The 18723-nt window shown below is 39.5% G+C and overlaps 1 protein-coding gene across 3 annotated transcripts in view; it reads left to right on the top strand.

Moving 5' to 3' along the window:
* The window catches only part of SETBP1 (SET binding protein 1), a 382886-nt gene extending 364550 nt beyond the window's left edge, over positions 1-18336 (top strand). For all 3 annotated transcript variants that reach the window (XM_002808161.4, XM_028837859.2, XM_028837860.2), the window contains exon 6: positions 12835-18336. In XM_002808161.4, the coding sequence (XP_002808207.3) occupies positions 12835-13454 (620 nt within the window). In that variant the 3' untranslated portion in view covers positions 13455-18336. The remainder of the gene's footprint in view (positions 1-12834) is intronic.
* The last annotated feature ends 387 nt before the right edge of the window (positions 18337-18723 follow it).

Below are 18723 nucleotides of genomic sequence, written 5' to 3'. Positions count from 1 at the left end.
TTTATGGTGTAAGGTATGACACAAAGCATAGATGTTACAAAAATAGTCCCCGAGTGTATGAATGGTTGAAAGCTACCTCCTCACCCCCACAACTAGGAAAGAGCTGAAAGTCCTTTTCCTCCTCTTTCCCCCATCCAGGACACCTAAAGTTTAAGATCTGTTGTTTTAATGTCCATTGGAACTAACTCTGTTAGTTTATTTTATGGAATCAGCTTTTGAAAGGGACGTAAGGAAAGACCTCACTTCCACCTCTCTTGGAGGGTCTGACCTATTGAAGAATACTCTTCCCCAGGAGTTATGTTTTCCTTGATACCTCTTTAAACTAAAAGAGACCAGATAGTCTTCATGAGACAATCAGGAAATATAAGTTAGTGCTACCAATGGATAGTTTCAAAAGACAGCGAGAAGGAACTGAGCAAAGGAACTGAAACTTTTCAATGGTCCCAGCAATGTGTGTGAAAACTCTGTGTGGCCGGGATCCAGGGCTAGCCAGCATCAGAAAAATGACAGGACACAGAACAAAAGAGAATGTGCCTAATATTACCTATAAATTCAGCAGGGATCCTTATCAGCCTCCAAGCAGTCTTCCCAGAGTGCCTGGGGATAGTTTTGTTACTCAAAAATTCTCCTCCAGGGGATCTTCTTGAAGATATTTTGAAAGGACATTTTTTATTTTGAAATCTAGTTTTGTTAGTGCCTACATAGTCACAATCCTGGTCTTTGTCTTATACAAGTTGCCAGAGTTAAGTGATTTGGGCTTTACATATGGAAAGTTCATTTTGTTGTGTAATTAATGGGAAGCAGACTCTGGGAAGCTGATGATCCAGGCCCTTATTTATATGAGAGCATATGTCTGTGTTTTGTTTATGACTCACTCTCCTACTCCACGCATTGTAACTTGGATTTGTTTACACTAACTTTTCCTAGAATCCAAGCCACATGGCGTATGAGCCAATAATTTATGGTCTCTAAAAGGGAAAGATGATGAATGAGCTTTTTCTTCTTAAATTGTCAAATCTTAAATTGAGGAGGGAGTGTTTGCCGTCTTGAGTCTGTTCAAGCTTATACTTGAAAAAAAGAAAAAAGTTAAAGCAATTTTTTTTTCAAAAAACTCCTGGTATAGCACTCAGAATGTGAATGTATATGTATTTGCCAAGAGAGCATATGACCCTTCTCCCATAATAAACCATTATGATTCTGATTCACATGCTTGGCAATGAAAAGACCATTCATGGTAGAGGCTATACATGTGCTGGGACAAGGGAATATATGGGAAACCTCTGTCTCTGTACCTTTAGTTTAATTTGGCTATGAATCTAAAACTGTTCTAAAAAAGTCTATTTAAAAACAACAAAAAAGACCATTCCTTCCCCTGCTTCTCTCTCCCCCTCTAATGTATAATATGTACATGTGTTCCTTTTCCAGGGGACTCGTCATTTCAGTCAATCTTCACGTTCTTAAACATCCTTAATGTCCTTAAGTGTTCAAGCTGGTCTTCTTAGTGACTCTTAATAAATTCCAAACTTGCTTTAGTCCATGTTTTTGTCATTGAAACTCCACTTCTCTTATGGAATGAAGTTTAGATATTGGTCTATATTTCACAGTACTTTTGGTTCTAACTGAGAGACTTCAGTTAATGGTGCTCTGAACAGAGTAGAGAACAGCTGAAATATGTGAGGACCTAATTTAATTGACAGTGATTTGAATCTCCAAAAACATCCTTTCATGCCTCAAACACAGACTTTATGAAATAGATGGTAAGTGCTGTTCAAGTCAGGTCACACAGATTGATTTCAATTCAAGTAAGTCAGCTAGACTCTGTGCTGCTCACTAGGGGGAAGGCACAACATTCCATGCCCCTTATAGTGCCTGGCACAAACTGGGCCTGAATCAATGTTTATTCCAAGCATGAATACAAATTGCTAAGACAAGGTCCTTGTCCCTTAGGAAAACTACAATTTAAGAAGAGTGTTAATACAGATTAATCCCATAATCATAATAGAGGACGGACTAAGTGAAGTGCCATCAGAGAGATACAGGCAATATAGAGAGGAGCAAACAGATGAATGCTGAAATGAGAGTCCATGGATGGCTTTTAGGAAGAGAACTTAATTGGACTTTTAAAGAATGGGTGGAATATACAAAGACATGAAGTGTTCATAAAAAGCTTTAAGACTGAATTATAAACTGAATTCCAGTGGAAATTTGTGTGCACTGGAACAATGCCTGGTATTGCTTTGTTTTGTATCTTTTTTTTTTTTCTCACTAGGGCAGAAGAGTTGCCTCTGGATAAAAGAAAAATGCAAGACTTTTTTCCCTGTTCAACATCAGATGTAATATCCTCTCTGACACTTACAGAAATAATAGAGTTGGGCACACACACCTGTAGGCTATGCAAAGTTATTGTTTCTGTGGTTCATCCATCTTCCACTAACCAAACAGACATGAGAAAGTCGAAAACAATTGGTGTAAATTTCTTATTGTTTTTAGGGAGAATACAAAGATAGTTAATTTGTAAATTGACATCTTTTTCTTTAGAAACTTCAATAAAGAAAAAATGATAGCATGGCTTTTAGTTACTTGAATCCAGCCCAGAGGTAGTTAAAAGGAGAGACATTAACTTTTAGGGTATTCGAGCCCTCTGAATATTCCTAAAAATGTGAGAACTCTTTGAGAAAACAAAATTAAGTTTCAAAATTTTCACAACAGACTAGAATATTAATTCACAAAGTTAATAAAATTAAACTTTGCAGATTTAAATAGAAGGCCTGCATTTAAGCTTAACACCCAATTCCACATAGCAGTGGCCAGTGTTGATAGCTGTTTATATGAAAGTGTTTAAGGGAGTTAATTGAGCCTCCATTTAACATGAGCCAACAGTAGGATGTTGTTGGGAAAAAAAAAATGCAGTTTTTTAAAAATGTAGCTTCTATTAATATAAGCATGGTGCCTTGATCACAGAAATTAATCAAACCCATTTTTCTGTACTAATCCTTCGTATCTAGAAAATCAGTTCAATTCTAGGCACTAAAATTTCAGATCAACTTTAGCAGATGACATAATCTCCAGAGAGTGATAAAAATGAAGAATTTGCTTTGATCTAGAATTCATCTGATAGGAAACACAGATGAAGGATTTGAGGATGTCTTACCTAGGGCACAGAAAACTTGGAGGTATATGACTTTTATAGAATTATATTTATTGAGAATCAAGGGTCGGTCGTTTCAAGAAATGGAGAGATTTGTCTGGAGACACAGAACTGAGGGGTGATGAGCTAAGATCCAAACCTCATTCTTCTAATGTCCTGGTCCTGGTCAATATGTTTTCCATCAGATTGCCAAGTATGCTAGCTAATACGTAAACAAATGCAGTTACTATTAAGACCAGGAAAAAAACAAAACAGAGATACTTACCGCTATATGTAATTCTTGAAGTTCTAGCATGGTCAACAGGACTTATTTTATCTGAGCCCGTGTTCATGTTTGTTATATGTTTCTTTGTTCTTCCCTGTATTTTTTTTTTCAAAGTTTTAAAGAGACAAAGAAAATGTCTCACAATCAGGTAAGAACATGCATGCATAATAGTTGGGGTATTATATAAGAGATGGTATTTATGGTTAAGGATAAAGTGATACCACATTTGAGAGGAAAGAAAAAAGAAATATAAAGAGCCCTTTGAGAGGGTGCAACCACCCCCGCTGTGTGACCAACTGGCATGCTGTGAGACTCAACAGATGTAGCTTCAAACTTTTTGGCGTTAACTACATTTCTATCCAGCCTTCCATGTTGTCTCATCAGTGTGTTGGGACTTGATCCACATTACAACAAACAAAAGCCAAAGTTGAATGAAACAGAGGAGGGCTAAATGCCCTCGTATTTCTCAGTTTACCAGTGCTGCCATTCCCAATTCACTCCTTACCAAAAGCCTAGGTTTTTTTTTGGGTTTTTTTTTTTTTTTTTTTTTTTTTTTGAGATGGAGTCTCACTCTGTTGCCCAGGCTAGAGTGCATTGGCGCAATCTTGGCTCACTGCACCCTCCACCTCCTGGGTTCAAGCAATTTATCGGCCTCAGCCTCCCGAGTAGCTGGGATTGCAGGTGTGCACCACCACACCCGGCTACTTTTTGTATTTTTAGTAGAGAAAGGGTTTCACCATGTTGGCCAGACTGGTCTCAAACTCCTGACCTCATAATCCACCACCTCAGCCTCCCAAAGTGCTGGGATTACAGGCGTGAGCCACCACTCCCGGCTGACTATTTACAAGTAACTTATAAATAAATAGCACCTCCAGAAAATCCCCCAAACTTAAAAGACTCCTCTGTTCATCCATGGTGGGCAACCCCTTGTGATGAATATTCATGATGCACCTTACAGGGAGCTATAATCTCATCTTTTTCTGGTTCTCTTATCTCTGAGGTCTCTCTTTTGCCCAGTTTTTTCAGGACTGTCAAAATCCGGCTTGCCCTCCTTAGAAGTCCCTTGAGCAACCTAGTAATGTTTTTACTCAGCTTGGATTCTCTCTGGAATGAGTCGCCACTGTCATTATCTGTCCAAAGTCCCAGGTGGTTTGTCTAACCCATGGGCCCATGAAATAACTGGCATTATTTCCTCGTGGTCAGAGAAGTCAAGGACCCTGAAAGCCTACAGACCAGGACCTGTGAATTGCCTAATCAAATAAAGGATGTCAGCATTAAATCCCATTCGAGGAGCTCTCCATGGATAGGGCACCCCTCACTGCCATGGAATGGCATGCCACTCAGTTAAAGGTGTTCTGGGGAATATAAAGATAAATGATCTCCAGAATTTGGGCTCCGGGAGTTTACAGTCTGAAACAGTCTAGCAGGAAATACTAATCAAACATCTACTATGACACAGGAACTGTGTTCTTTGTTTTGAAAGGTATGAAAAAGGACAACACATGCTGTCTTCAAGAAGCTTTAGTTAAGATCTTTGAGGATTAAATACCAAGTGAGTGAATAAACTCTTGAGGAGTTTTTTAAAACAGAAAGGATAACTTTAAAGCAGTGGGCTCCAGATTATTGATCACGCAGTGATATTAGTAACATAATTTTGAATAGTCACACCATTTAAATACATACTAAAAATACGTGCCCTCTTTTTCTTAAATACAAACTTTAACAGGATGAGATCAACTTGAAATATATTCTTAAAATAATTTTAAATTTCATTTTACCTATTATTAACAAAACAAAAATATTTTTGTTGCTATCAAAATGTTATACTGATTTAAGTGTTTCTAGTAGTGTTTTAAGGAGGGCCAAGCAATTGAGTTTGTATACTTGTTTTCAAAAATCTTGGGGTTTTTTTTAAGCACTTGTGATAAGTAATTTAAAGTTCTTGTTCTGAATTCAGTTTGTTTCAATACTTGTTGTTAGCAGATGTTGTAGGATAAAGAATATTTCACATACACATAGATTCAAAAGAATAAAGTAGATTGTTGACTGTGCTTAAATCAGTACTATTTTTTTCCAATCTCATCTATCAGTTAAACAAGATTTTTGTTGAAACTTGGCAAACCATCCTCTTTATTAACAATTAGATGGTCCATATTTTTTAGTCCAACTCTTCATTTGAAAGTCAGTTCTGTTTACAAGGTATTCAGATTTGCAGATTAAAGGGATTTATAGGCTATATTGTTTTCAGCAACAAAATTGCCAAATGGTGGAAACATTTGCAATAAATTTCCAAAGCTGCTCTTTCTATAGCATGAGTTTCTTTCCAAACGCGGTTACTTTCTGACCCAGTTTACTGTAAAGGGACATTAAGTGTTTTGTTATCATCTGCAGGGCAACATTACTGACAGCCTAGAAGAGTTAAGAAAATTTGGAACCCTTGTCTTTTTGTACAAGAAAACGGCCAAATTCATCTTTGAAAGTGGCCACTCATGTATACAGTTTGGTGTGAAATAACCAACAGAACTCTGTGTGGTATATAAAATATTGTATGGGTCTTCTTCATCTCATTACAAAGTATTTTGAAATTTTTTTCTGTTGAAAAGTCTTGCTTTTCTAAAATTACCACGTGAGCTGGCCTGCTACAAATTTAAAATATAGGACGCTGACAGCACCCTGAAAGCAACTAACCAGTGAGATCCCCTGTCAACCTCTTGAATGCACATGGCCTCCTCTTCTCCCAGGAATCTCATGCCCAAGTGTGACAGGTGACCTGTCATCTGATGGGCAGCGCAAGTCAGGGCATGGCTGCAGTTCCGTTTATTAAGCATGAGGATTATTTAGGTAAAATATAAATAATGTAAATACAAATTATTAATGTGTTCTTTCTGCAGCCCAGTAAATTGTCTGGCTTCCTCTGGAGGGAATGTGCACTTGGGAAGCTGCTGGTTTAATTTAGAGAGGCAGAGAGGAGGTGAACAGTGTGGGCAAGGTGGCAGGGGCAGGAGAGCACTAGGCCGATTTCTAAATCCAACACCATTCCTGAGAAGATTAGGGAGCTGCTCTGGGACACTAACTATTTGGTGGCCTAGCCCACTTCAGAGCTCACACACATAAACATGCTCACACCTACATACCCCACTGCTTCACCTGTCCATCAGCCAGTCTGCCCACCTCTCCTCCTACCTTGTCCCAAGAAAAAATGTGAAATAGGAATAGAACACAGACCAGAGTCCTTCAAGCCATTGCAACTGAGATAAAAAGTTCTTTCACAATAAACCCCTAAGAATAAGTTGTTGAATAGTCAAGCAGTTACTATACTTCAAACAAGCTACTCATGTTTTCAAAGAAACCCCAAAGTATGTTAAGATGATATTAAGAACAGAATGAAAACACCATCATATTATGACAAATCCCCCACATCTGCTAACTCTTAATTCTAAATTGCTGCTTTAAACTTAGCAGTCCTCTAGCACTTGTGTTGATAACAAGCAGCAACTCGGATGCCCCCTACCTTGCAGAGGCCTCACCAGCAGAGGCAACTTGCCATCTTTTTCAAAAGAGCTTTTAAGGCCAGTACTATAGAAGGTTAATTTAAATTCTAAGGATGGAAGAAGAAAGTTTGCATGCCAAGGCAGGTTACCTCATTCTCCCCATTAAAAATAAAAAGCAGCATTAGGAAAATAAGAGACCATTACCAAGGCAAGCACAAGTACAAAGTAAAATAAATAAATAAAATGCAGAATTTATATTGGAGAACATGAGACAATTGAATGCCATTGAGCTTGTATTTGCTGACCACATAGTATGCACCAGATCAGGTACTGCTGTATCGATGGGCCTGTGCTGGGAACTCTGAAAGTAGAGAAAAAAAGGTGTGGCCTTTGCCTTCAGAGAATCTTCTGACATGTATCAGCACACAAAGCAATTCACACTGCAACTCTCCGCCTTGATTAAAGCACAGGATATTCCAGCTCTATCTGCCCTGAAATGCACCCCAACTCCAGGCAGTTCAGCCTTCCTCAACATCTTTCCACCTCCCCTTAGGAACATTCAAACAGCAAGAAAAACTCTAAGGAGTCTAGAGGTAAATTTGCCTCCCTCCACAATCCACCCAAAGCTTTCTTGTAAAATAGGGTGTGTCTTGTACATGGGCAAAGTACAGTCTACAAACATGGGTATCTATTTCTTGGGAATCTTCTATATAACTAAGCCTTGTTAGCCTTTGTCTCAGGGGGCCTACTATACGTACAAATTCTGCATCCAAAAAGCAGTGCTAAGTCCATTCTCTAGTTACCATAACCGACTTGACAAAATCAACAGAATGCTGATGAGCCAATCTTCTGATAATGGGAGTGAAAAGATAGAATGTCTAGATCTGGACCAAAACCAGCTCAACCATTTGCATGGCAATTTCAAATATAGATAGGGTCTGAAAGAAAATTTGTATTGCTGAGTTATGAAGAAATGAATTTGCATTTTGCCTGGGCCACTCAATAATTATTCTTTAAAACTAACAAAGAGCAGGCAAGATATAGGACAATTATAGGAAGGAGAGCAAATATGGAATCAATCTTGCAGCAAGAGCCCAGAAATGACTGTCCAATAATGAAACGATTTGAAGAGAGAAAAATCTGTAAACATTTAGAGGGACAGTGAAATCATAAGCAATAAGGAGAAAGATCTGTGAATATCAAACGCTGCCAAGTCCGAAGTTCTCCCCACACACTAATATTTTAGAATTATTCAATGAATAAATGTTTTAGAAAGCCGCCCCACATTTGGGGATGCAACTGCTAATGAGTATAGAAAAGAATTATGGCAAACTAAATATAGAAGGGAACTTCCAAGAGCATCTGGTTCCACCATCCAGTGTAACAGATGAAGAAACAGAGATGGAGGAGTTAAGGGACTTATCTCAGTTCACCTTGTTTTCCAGCTTCTTCTACACACAGTCATTTCTACTATACCATACTCTGCTATTGTTCACACAGAGGGATAACAAATCTGAACTGAAAGTTTGGATAACAAACATAAAGGAAAAATAAATGAAATTCAGATGTTCAGTAGATATGAAAAACCCCAAAGATTATAATGTGCAAAAGACAGAGGGATACTGTCATAATACCTGATGCCATCAATGGAGATTGGCTCATGACATATATTTATTTATGCAGGTGGTGAAAGCATAAAACACAGAGAACTCATTCATGTTTCTATGCCATTAAAACAGGAGGGCAGCTACAAGCTAAGCCTTCTAGGGAGATGGTGGATGCATGACCTTCATTGAGGACATCTCTTATTCTTCAAAAAGTATTTAGGTAAAATAAAGCCCCAAGAGAGTGAAAATTAGAGCACTGTCCAGCCCTAAGATTTTAAGATGCTTTATTGCCACTTATTTATAGTTTTTTAACATTGTGTTATGGAAAATGTCAGACATACATCAAAGTAAGCAGAATAGCATTAACAAACCTCATGTACCCATCAATATCAACTTCAGCTTCAACAATATCAACTTACAGTCAATCTTGTTTCATCAATACTTCCACTTACCTCCTCCCTTCCTTAGTATTTTAAAGTCAATCCCAGATGATAGTATGTGATTTCATCTATCAATATTTTCATAGGCATTTCTAAAAGATAGGTACTCAAAAAGCATAATCACAATGCAAATATCACACCTATGAAAATTAACAGTAATTACATAATATCATGAAATGCCCATAGTTCACATTTCCATTTATTTCATGATCTCTCTTAACAGTTTGTTCAACTGTCATCCAAATAAGGTCACTTTATCTCTTTAGTCTCTTTTGATGCACAGTTTCATCTTCCCCCTGCCCGGCAATTTATTTGTTGAAGACACCAGGTTGTTTGCCTAGAGTCTCCCACAGTCCGCAATTTACTGAATGAATCCCTGTGTGTCTTCTGTCGTCTGTATTTCAAGGTAGGTAGTTCTAGAGCTGTGCTGCCCCATAGGGTAGCCACTAGCCACACTGTAGCTATTTAAATGAAAATTAGGTGATATTAAAAATTCAGTGTCTCAGTCACACCAGCCACATTTCAAGTGCTCAGTAGCCACAAGTGGCTAGTGGCTACCTATGGAGCAGCACACACATAGAGAACATTTTCACCATCTCAGAAAACTGTTGGACAACCCTACTCTAGAGGCTTAATAAAACTCTGTGAGGTTGCCTTGGGGAGAAGTAGATGTTGAGTAGTAGGTGAGTCATCCACCAAGTATTTGACTCACAGCTGATCTCCTACACAGCAGTCACTTTAAACCTCCACAACTGGACTCTGAAGATAAAATAAAAGTTCAAGAAGTATGTGTGTTTTTAAAGTTATGTAAGTAGTATACTTAAACATGTTTTTGTGATTTCCTTTTCTACTCAACTCTTTAAATAAGATTTAACCATGTTGATATATTTATGTGTAGTTTATTCATTTTAATCAATGTATAATATTGCATTGTTTTATGTATCACAGTTGATTAATTAGATTGTTTTCAGTTTTCTGTATCATACACTGAGCTTCAAGGAACATCCTTATATAACTTTTGCCTCCTGCTATATATATAAGTAAAGGAGGCAAGCTTGACATGAAATTGCTGGGACATTGAATGTGTACATCTTCAACTCTAACAGTTATTGCCCAATCACTCTCCAAAATGATAATAACAGTTTATACTCCCGCCAACAGTATGTGAGTGTTCCCAGTTTCTTACATCATTACCAACACTAGGTAGATTCAGATTTTTAATTTTTACCAATATGAGCTCATCTATATGCAACAAAAGGATTAAAACAAGCATAAAAAAGAAAGGGAAAGGAATGGAGAAGGGAGCCATGACTTAGCTCAATCTGTAATGTTTTCTTTCTTACTAAAAAAAAAATATGACAAAAAGTTAACATTTGCTAAATGTGAATGGTGGGCACAAAAGAGTTGTTTTGACATTTTTTAGGATTGTTTGGTAGATTTACACTATCAGAATTAATTTTTATTTCATAATCCTTTTTTAATGCAAAGACTTAATAAGTTATTCAGCACATGTTTTTGAATATGGAATTAGCTGCTATCTGCTATGTTTCTGTTTATTTATTTTGGTTTGGAGATTTTGTTTTGGGGGTTTGTTTATTTACTTATTTATTTTGGCATTTCACATTAAAAAGACAACACATAGAGCGACAATCCATTGGTTGTATTTTCCCCAAATGACCTGCAGCTCATGGAGTATTTCCGTCAAGCTTAACTCAGTCAAATACAGTATTGCCAATTAATTGATTTACTTTATACTTCTATGCTATATTACATGTCAGCAAGGCGATTTCCTTATACTTTCATGCTATATTATATAACATATCACATAGCATTTGCTTCCTCTATGGCTGATATAAACTAAAGAGAGGGCAAACTGTAAATGAAACCTTTGCTTGGAATAGTGTCAAGTTTGTGGAGTATTACTACTGACTAGTTGCCATTGACTCATGGACTATGTGGACAAAGTAAATTATCTGTCACTGACATGGAGGTGGGCTAAGTTTTAGTATAACTATATTTGCAATGGTCACTTTAAAAATTCAAACTAGAACTCTTCTAGGGAATATGACTACAAGGCCTGATTAGATTGATTTGTCAGTCCAGAAACAATTCTTAAATCTCTTTTACATACCAGGCACCCTGCTAGGCCCTTTGAGGGCCATAAAGACAGACAAGCATTGGTTCTTGCCTCTGATAACTTACAACCAGGCAACCTTTTTCTTTTACAAAACTAACTACAAAAATTTTATTTTTATAGTCGGAAGCTCACTCTGGCTTTGTTCTATTTTGATCTTTATAACTTATTTTAAAGATCATTCAGTAGTTATTCATTGCTCGGTCAGTCTTACTGACCTTTGGCCAAAAGCAGTAACATTTTGACCTGGCCTGTGGGACTCAGCTCTCCCCACTCCATGAAGCTGGGGGTGTAAATAACTTCAAATAAAACCCTCCTGGCAATCTGTGCTGGGCACAGCATGAGAGAGAAATGGGACAAAGCAGAGGAAAGAATCAAGTGGGAGTACCCAAGAATAAGTGAGAATGGTATCCATGTTTTAAGCATCTTTTTTCCTCCTCTCTCTTAAGATATTTATTCTGCTTCTCTATTAGTAGGTACAAAAAAAATTATGGGAGGAAACAACAAACCAAAATGATAAAATGCACCACACTCCCCTCTATGCGTAGGTCTTCCACGTGGGCTCCTTTCGGGCTGAACATGCAGCGTAAATCATAGCAGCAAAGAACTCGGTGAAGACACACTTATTATGTTTATAAACAGCCAGGGGGAGTGGCCACCTTGAAGGTGGAGCCATGGAGTCTGTGTGAGTGTACGTGCCCGTTTGTGTGTGTGTGTGTGTGTGTGTGTGCGCAGACAGTTATCACACATGCGCTTGCTCATGAACAACACAAGGAGAAAGAACGATCTGCAGGAGGAATGGCTGGCTATGTTTTGAAGCCATTCACACTTTATGCTGTCTGAACTTCAAAACTAAGCAGTTCTGAGGGCCATTTAGTGGCAGCAGTGCAGGACTTCCTGAGACAAGAAGTTCGGCTCATAAAATAGAGGTGCAGCTGCAGCTGGCCAACAGGACATGAAAAGAGCTCTTTGCAAACGCCAGCCTGGTAGGGGTAGTGTAAATGATTCAGAAACACCTGGCTGATACTTCCCTTGAGGTTCCCAGAGGATGAACTGGTTATGAAGGACCTGGTTAACTGAATGCCATCAGGCAAGCTGAGTAGTCCAGAACGCTGGGGGAAAAGCACAGAGAGATGATGCCATGATAACGAGAGTGCTCCAGGAAATAGGCCTCCCTGTGTCAGTGGAGAAGGGTTAGGAATAAAATGGTTCACTTACATTTTCTTATTCTTGATCAAGCCAAGGCATCTCTTCTATGAGATCGATAGTATATCTGCATGATCCCAGTTGCTTGATATGGAGGCCCATGTGCCTTTTCATTCATCCAACACCTACAAAAAGAGAAAGTCTAATCCTGTGCTAAATTGAATCAGATCAAATGTCAAAAGGGTGAATAAAAAATTACCTGTATAATAAGATAAACAATGGGAAGATTTATATTGTGATTCTGCCATTGAGTCCCACGGCTCTAGGCCAGTTTACCTCAACAGTGTGAGCCTCAGTTTCCACATCTTTAAAAAGGGAACAACAATATTTCACATAATTGTTGGGAGGACTGAAATAATGTAAATAGAAGTACTTTGCATGCACAATGAATATTTGAGAAATGTTTATTTTTATTTTAATACCCATAGCATTAATTCTCCATAATCTTTATAGCCAAGTAGAATGCTAGCTGTCAGTGAAGAGGCTGGGTTGAAGGCAACCTTGCATCCTGTGCTCAATTTCTTCTCTCTTCCCCTCCTGCAGTTGGCTCCTCCCTGAAGAAGAGGTTCAAGCGGCGGGAGATCGAAGCCATCCAGTGCGAAGTGCGGAAGATGTGCAACTACACCAAGATCCTATCCACCAAGAAGAACTTGGACCACGTGAACAAGATCCTGAAGGCCAAGCGGCTGCAGAGACAATCAAAAACAGGCAACAACTTCGTGAAGAAGAGGCGCGGGCGTCCCAGGAAGCAACCCACCCAGTTCGATGAGGACTCCAGAGACCAAATGCCGGTGCTGGAAAAATGCATCGACCTGCCCAGCAAAAGGGGCCAGAAGCCCAGCCTGAGCCCGCTGGTGCTGGAGCCCGCCGCCAGCCAAGACACCATCATGGCCACCATCGAAGCGGTCATCCACATGGCCCGGGAGGCGCCGCCCCTGCCCCCGCCACCCCCACCGCCCCTACCGCCACCGCCGCCACCGCCCCTACCCCCACCACCCCCTCTACCCAAGACCCCCCGAGGCGGAAAGAGGAAACACAAACCGCAGGCCCCCGCTCAGCCCCCGCAGCAGCCGCCCCCGCAGCAGCCCCTTCCCCAGGAAGAGGAGGTGAAAGCCAAAAGGCAGAGGAAGTCCCGAGGGAGTGAGAGCGAGGTCCTTCCCTAGGGCGGGTCTGGGCGTCTGCACCTGGGGCCTAGGGAACTGATACGTGGAAAGCGCAGTGGGCGGGGGCGGAATCCCCGGCTGCAGGGACACCCACGCCCTTCTCTCCAGAAGCCGGGCAGGCAGAATCCGGCCAGACGACGGGCTGAGCCATCAGGAGCTCTAAGGAAAGCAAAGCAGGGAGACACCTTCAGAAGAAGCTTGTCAGCTTCACCGCAGCTCCCACCACGCGGCGCTTCAGTACGGCTGGATCGTCCGCAGGCGAGCGGAAGGCCCCCAGGAGGAGCAGGATGGTGGCGCTCTCCTGACCTCCCGCTGCCAAAGTGCGCCCTCGACTCCGATTTCATTTGCTGGCCAGGAAAATCGAAAGGGAAACACCCTCAATTAGGAAACATTCCAAGGGGAGAAAAGCTGCAAATTGCTCAACTGGCATTGCTGTAACCCGTTCCATTTAATTGGTTTTTATTTCTTTTGATTTTCAAGCTCTGCTAAGCTTTGGGGTACCAACGTCATCTTCAGGTGACCTGAATCTTTCCCTTAACCGTACAGTTTCTCAGATGGAATTGTGTGATCAGAAGGTGGAGTTCTAGTGATAGGCGACCTTAGACCCGCATTCATGTTCTGTGTGCCTCTTCTGTCGCACATACACTGATTTTTAGCGTTGTCTATTCCTACTTTTCCTTTGCCCGTTGTACTTCCATATATCTTTTCATTGACGTACTTGCTGCTTTTTTTTTTTTAATCTTGGTACACATTTAAATAATACAATTCTTAACCTGTGCTGTAAAGTTCAACCTTGGCATGCTGTTCCAAGAACCTGGCTTTGAATCCCAATCATTGTGAAACATACTCAGTATTGATAAAACCTTTTTAATAAGTTACGCAGAGCAGCCAAGGATATGTTGACCCAGATGTCAACCAGGCTATTTTTATACTTAAAACATGTCAGCAGAGCAGAGGCAGAATAAAATGGTTTTAATACCCCACAGCAAATAGAATAACTTGACAAGCCACCAAAAACTGACACCCCAGACCCACCAGAAAGACAAGTGTCTAGCAATGCCCTGGTACCTGATCTTTTTCATACGAATAATTGTCATAGGTTGTTCAAAAAAAAAAAGGAAAAAAAGGAAACAAAAAGACAATAGAAGAAGTCCATTATCCCTGGATAATTATTTCTTAAAAGCAAATGGGAGTAAGTGTTCTTATCTGGAAAAATAAATAAATAAAATGCTCAAAGGGTATCACCACTTCAATTATATCAAGCCACCTTGGACAAAGTATCCAAATTGTGGTTGCCTTAAATAAACTAAAACATTATTGTACATAATGTAATTATAAATCTATCAGTCTGCATGGATGCAAACTGTGTGTGACAAATCGTCTTTTAAATGGTCAATTTCAGCTGTACATTTCTCATCCAAGTTGTACTCTAACCATTGGTTTAGCGTGGACAGATATTCCATCTCTATTATCCATTTCCACAGCCCGAATAAAATATGTTAAGCAGGCTCAGAATGAATACGAAGAATTCCATTTCCGTAGATGTTTTCTAAAAGTCAGATTGTGGAAATTTCAAATAAGTATTTTCAATTTCCTCCCTCACTCCCCCTTACCTTCCCCAAGACATCAAACACCTGGCATGGTAGATTATAGAAAGAGACACTGAGAGAGAGAATTAAATTTTCTAATGGGAATTAGAATATCTGGTTTACCTCCAAATTAAGTTTCTTTACGGGAAGTTGGGACCAGCTGGAAATTGTATTATCATTTCAGAACACAATATTATTTCCTTAGAGAGAGAGAGGGATTTTTGTTGGCAACATAAGAGAATAAGTGATGGGGTATCTATGTGAGTAAATTTTTAAATTCCAAGTTAATGTGCTTGCAAACATTACTGCTCCGTTATGGCACCAAGATTTGGTTGAAATTACCCACATAGTCATACTATTGTGCTCTGTCACCATGGACTTCACATCATTTGCTGCCCGCTAGGTCAGTCGCATTTAATACTAGCAATATGTAAGTTTAAAGGACGGCATTCCCCTCTACTTTAAAGCTTATATTCTAGATACTCAGTTTGTGACCTTGGTTGACCTTTGGCATTTCACACAAGTTAAACAGCAAAATCAAAGCAGCCATTTTTAATTCGTCATTCCCAAGCCCTGTCTGAGTGGTTCCAAAGTCACCTGAGAGGAAGGTTTAAATTAGCCCCTCTCACCCCACCATTGCTAAGAAACAGCAACCATTTTCATTCCAATTCAGCCATAAAGAGGTTTCTCTTCCTGGGTTTTGAAATCATTTCCTTCTTTCTTTCGTTTGCCCTTCCTCCTTCCTGTGTTGTACTGTCTCTCCAGCCACGTCTATAAGCAGACTCAACCTTCTTGCAGAGGAAGATGAGCTGGCACTCTGCAAACTTCTTTAATAAGGACCCAAAGTTTAATTGACATTAACCTCTAGTAGGTGAGAAATTCCAAAAAAGCTTTGGGGTACATTAGAATTTCCAAAGCCCTGAAAGATATTTCAGGAGATTTAACAGCAGAGTTGCAACTTACACGTGAATTCTGGTCTATAGTGGTCATGTGAGTTAAATTCGAATCCCCTACTTGTATGACCCTAGGAATAGACTGGAATACTGCAGAGGACCAAAGCTGAGGCATGCGAAACAGCCGCTTGGAGGCGGAAGCAAGTTCGGTCACCTACACAGCTTCCTCTCTCCACCACCCAGTTCCTCTCTCAGTATCACATTATGTTATTCTGCTTTTCATTTACCTAACTCATCAGTACAACCATTTCCTTATTCTCTAACTACCCCCAATTCCTTTAGCCTCTCCCCACCTGTCCAAACTCAGCTCAGCCGTGGGCCAATGCAGCTTACAGACAGTTGGCAGTTGGTTGCAGAGCTGGGAAGAAAACCCAACTCTCCTGACCCTGATGGTGGAGGTCTCTGGGCCCCCCAACACTGTCTTCTGGGTGGGGCTGCTTTTTTTTTTTTTTTTTTTTTTTTTGAGAAGAGGTCATTTGGGATACATGGTACTCCATATACAGCTTCACAAAATATTTCATTATAAAAGAAACCCCTTGATTTTTATTTCTCTGGTTTTTTTGTTTGTTTGTTTGTTTTGGTTTTGGTTTTAGTTTTTGTTTTCTGGATGACCTGACTTCAGTAAGCAGATGCGGACCCACTTGTAAGGAGTCTGGTTGGTGATGAGAAAAGGATGAAATCTAGATACAAAAGCCTCCTTGAAGGTGATGATGGATCTTTAATCCACTTGGCTAAGTGTCTGGAAGAGCTACTTACTCTTCCACCCCTCATCTCAAATGAGAGGAACAGAAGTTTAACTTCTTCAAATAGCCCAGCTCTGGCGAAAACCCAAGGAAGAAAGGTCAAAGGAAAGGAAAGCATGTCAGGGGCTGGTTTGTGACTTGGCAGGACCAGGAATCAGCAGCCACTAACAACCCAGAGAAGGTGACTAAGGGCTGGCAGAAGATTAGCATGTTAATTTGGCTGCTGTCCGGAGTAGGAGGCCATGTTCAATGGCAGTCAGAATTTGTGTTCTGCACATTGCTGGGTCTATAAATATGATAAGCAAGTGGTGACAGAATTATAGTATAAGGTGATGTACTACATGCAGATCATAAAGGATTTGGTTTTAAGACTTAAGTAGAAAATCCCTCTTGTAGCTTATTACCCAACAATATTCAGATAATGAGCTTTTGGAGAATATTTTTTTCCTATCACTAGAAAGATTTACCTGGGAACTGTCTAAAGTCTATACACATATTTCCAAAGCCTTTAAATACCAACTGCAGCATGGAGAGAGAGGGGTGGCAGAAGCTGAAATGCCTCAAAAGCCATTTAAGTGTTACGTTGCAGGATTTTCAGTCCTTCTTGTTATGTAAAAGTAGATAAATATAGACGTTATTCTCAACTCTACCCTATAGTATCACAGTGGTCCAAATGCCAGAGCTTACAGATAATGTCATCACAGTGCCTAGAAACTCGAACTGTAATATACCGTAGCATTTTCTTGGTGTTTCTTAAAGTTTCTTTCCACAATACAAGGTCCTCTCTGCCTCTTGTTTCTTGGAGAGTTCACCCCACTGATGAGTCTTCCTTCCCTGTTGGACTCAGTCATTTGGGGAACAGTCTTAGAAGCACATATCAACCAAGGAAGAAACTTCCTGGATATCTATTGCCCACTTGCCCAGGTCTGATAAACACTAAAGGGGGGAAATTGAAAGGAGCTGCCAACTGGTCAACGTGGAAGGGCAGTTCCACCCTAGATTGGTGTCTTTCTTTTTCTTCCTTTTTTTAAAAAAAAAAAAAAATCTATTTCTTAAATAATAATAAATGCACATGATGTGTTAAATATGTACATATATATTTCAAAAGAAAAAAATGGGGCACAAGATTGTCTTACAAGTCGTGCTGGCTAATTTTTAGTTTGTATTCATAAGTGGTTTTTAAAAGCCTTTTTTAAAGTGTAATTTGCATGTTCTACTTTGATTGTATGTAAACATATTTTAGAACAAAAAATGTATTTGTATTTTATTGAATATAGAGGCAAGAAAATTGTACATTGTTTGAAATGTTCTTTTTGTAACAGTTTTTATTCATAAAGCATTTTTGTACATTTAAAATGAACATGGACTTGCTGTTATTTGAGGCGTAGATACATCTAGCATGCTTACTGTCATGCTCCTCCATGGTCTTAGATGTTGGGTTTTAAACATTTTTTTCTAAAAGAAAGCTCAGTCTTTTTCGCTACCAGATCAGGTTAGCACAGTATAGAGCACTTAACTATTAAAAAAAAAAAAAAAAAGTTAATCCTATTCATATGTTATTCATTGTGTGAAATTAAAGACATTCAATTCAGTCTAACATGAGTTGTGAATTCTTTTGTTTTATTTTCCATCTGGTTCACATCACTAAGGAGTTTAATAGCATTTGGGGGTCTTTGCTCACACCAACTGGATACAGAATCATTGAGAACATTTTAACAAACGTATCTCTTTTGTATGATACTGGGAAGTACATTCTGGGTAAGAGTTGAGTCTGATTTACTGGGTTACTGTTCATACAGTATTGCACTAACTGGCCACTAAGCCAGGGCTGATTCATAGAACCAGTCAGGCCTCTGCTGAAAGTGATCAAAGGGGACTGTAGGATGTTGAAGACCCACCCTGTCCTAAATTTTTAGAAGAGCATTACAGATAGGGATTAAGCTTTCTTACTAAATATCCCATGATGTCAAACATCTGAAGGAAG

Source organism: Macaca mulatta, chromosome 18 (assembly GCF_049350105.2).
Source record: "Macaca mulatta isolate MMU2019108-1 chromosome 18, T2T-MMU8v2.0, whole genome shotgun sequence".
NCBI classification, from domain to species: domain Eukaryota; kingdom Metazoa; phylum Chordata; class Mammalia; order Primates; family Cercopithecidae; genus Macaca; species Macaca mulatta.
The sequence above is the reverse complement of the archived record's forward strand: the minus strand, read 5'-3'. Positions and strand labels throughout refer to the sequence as shown.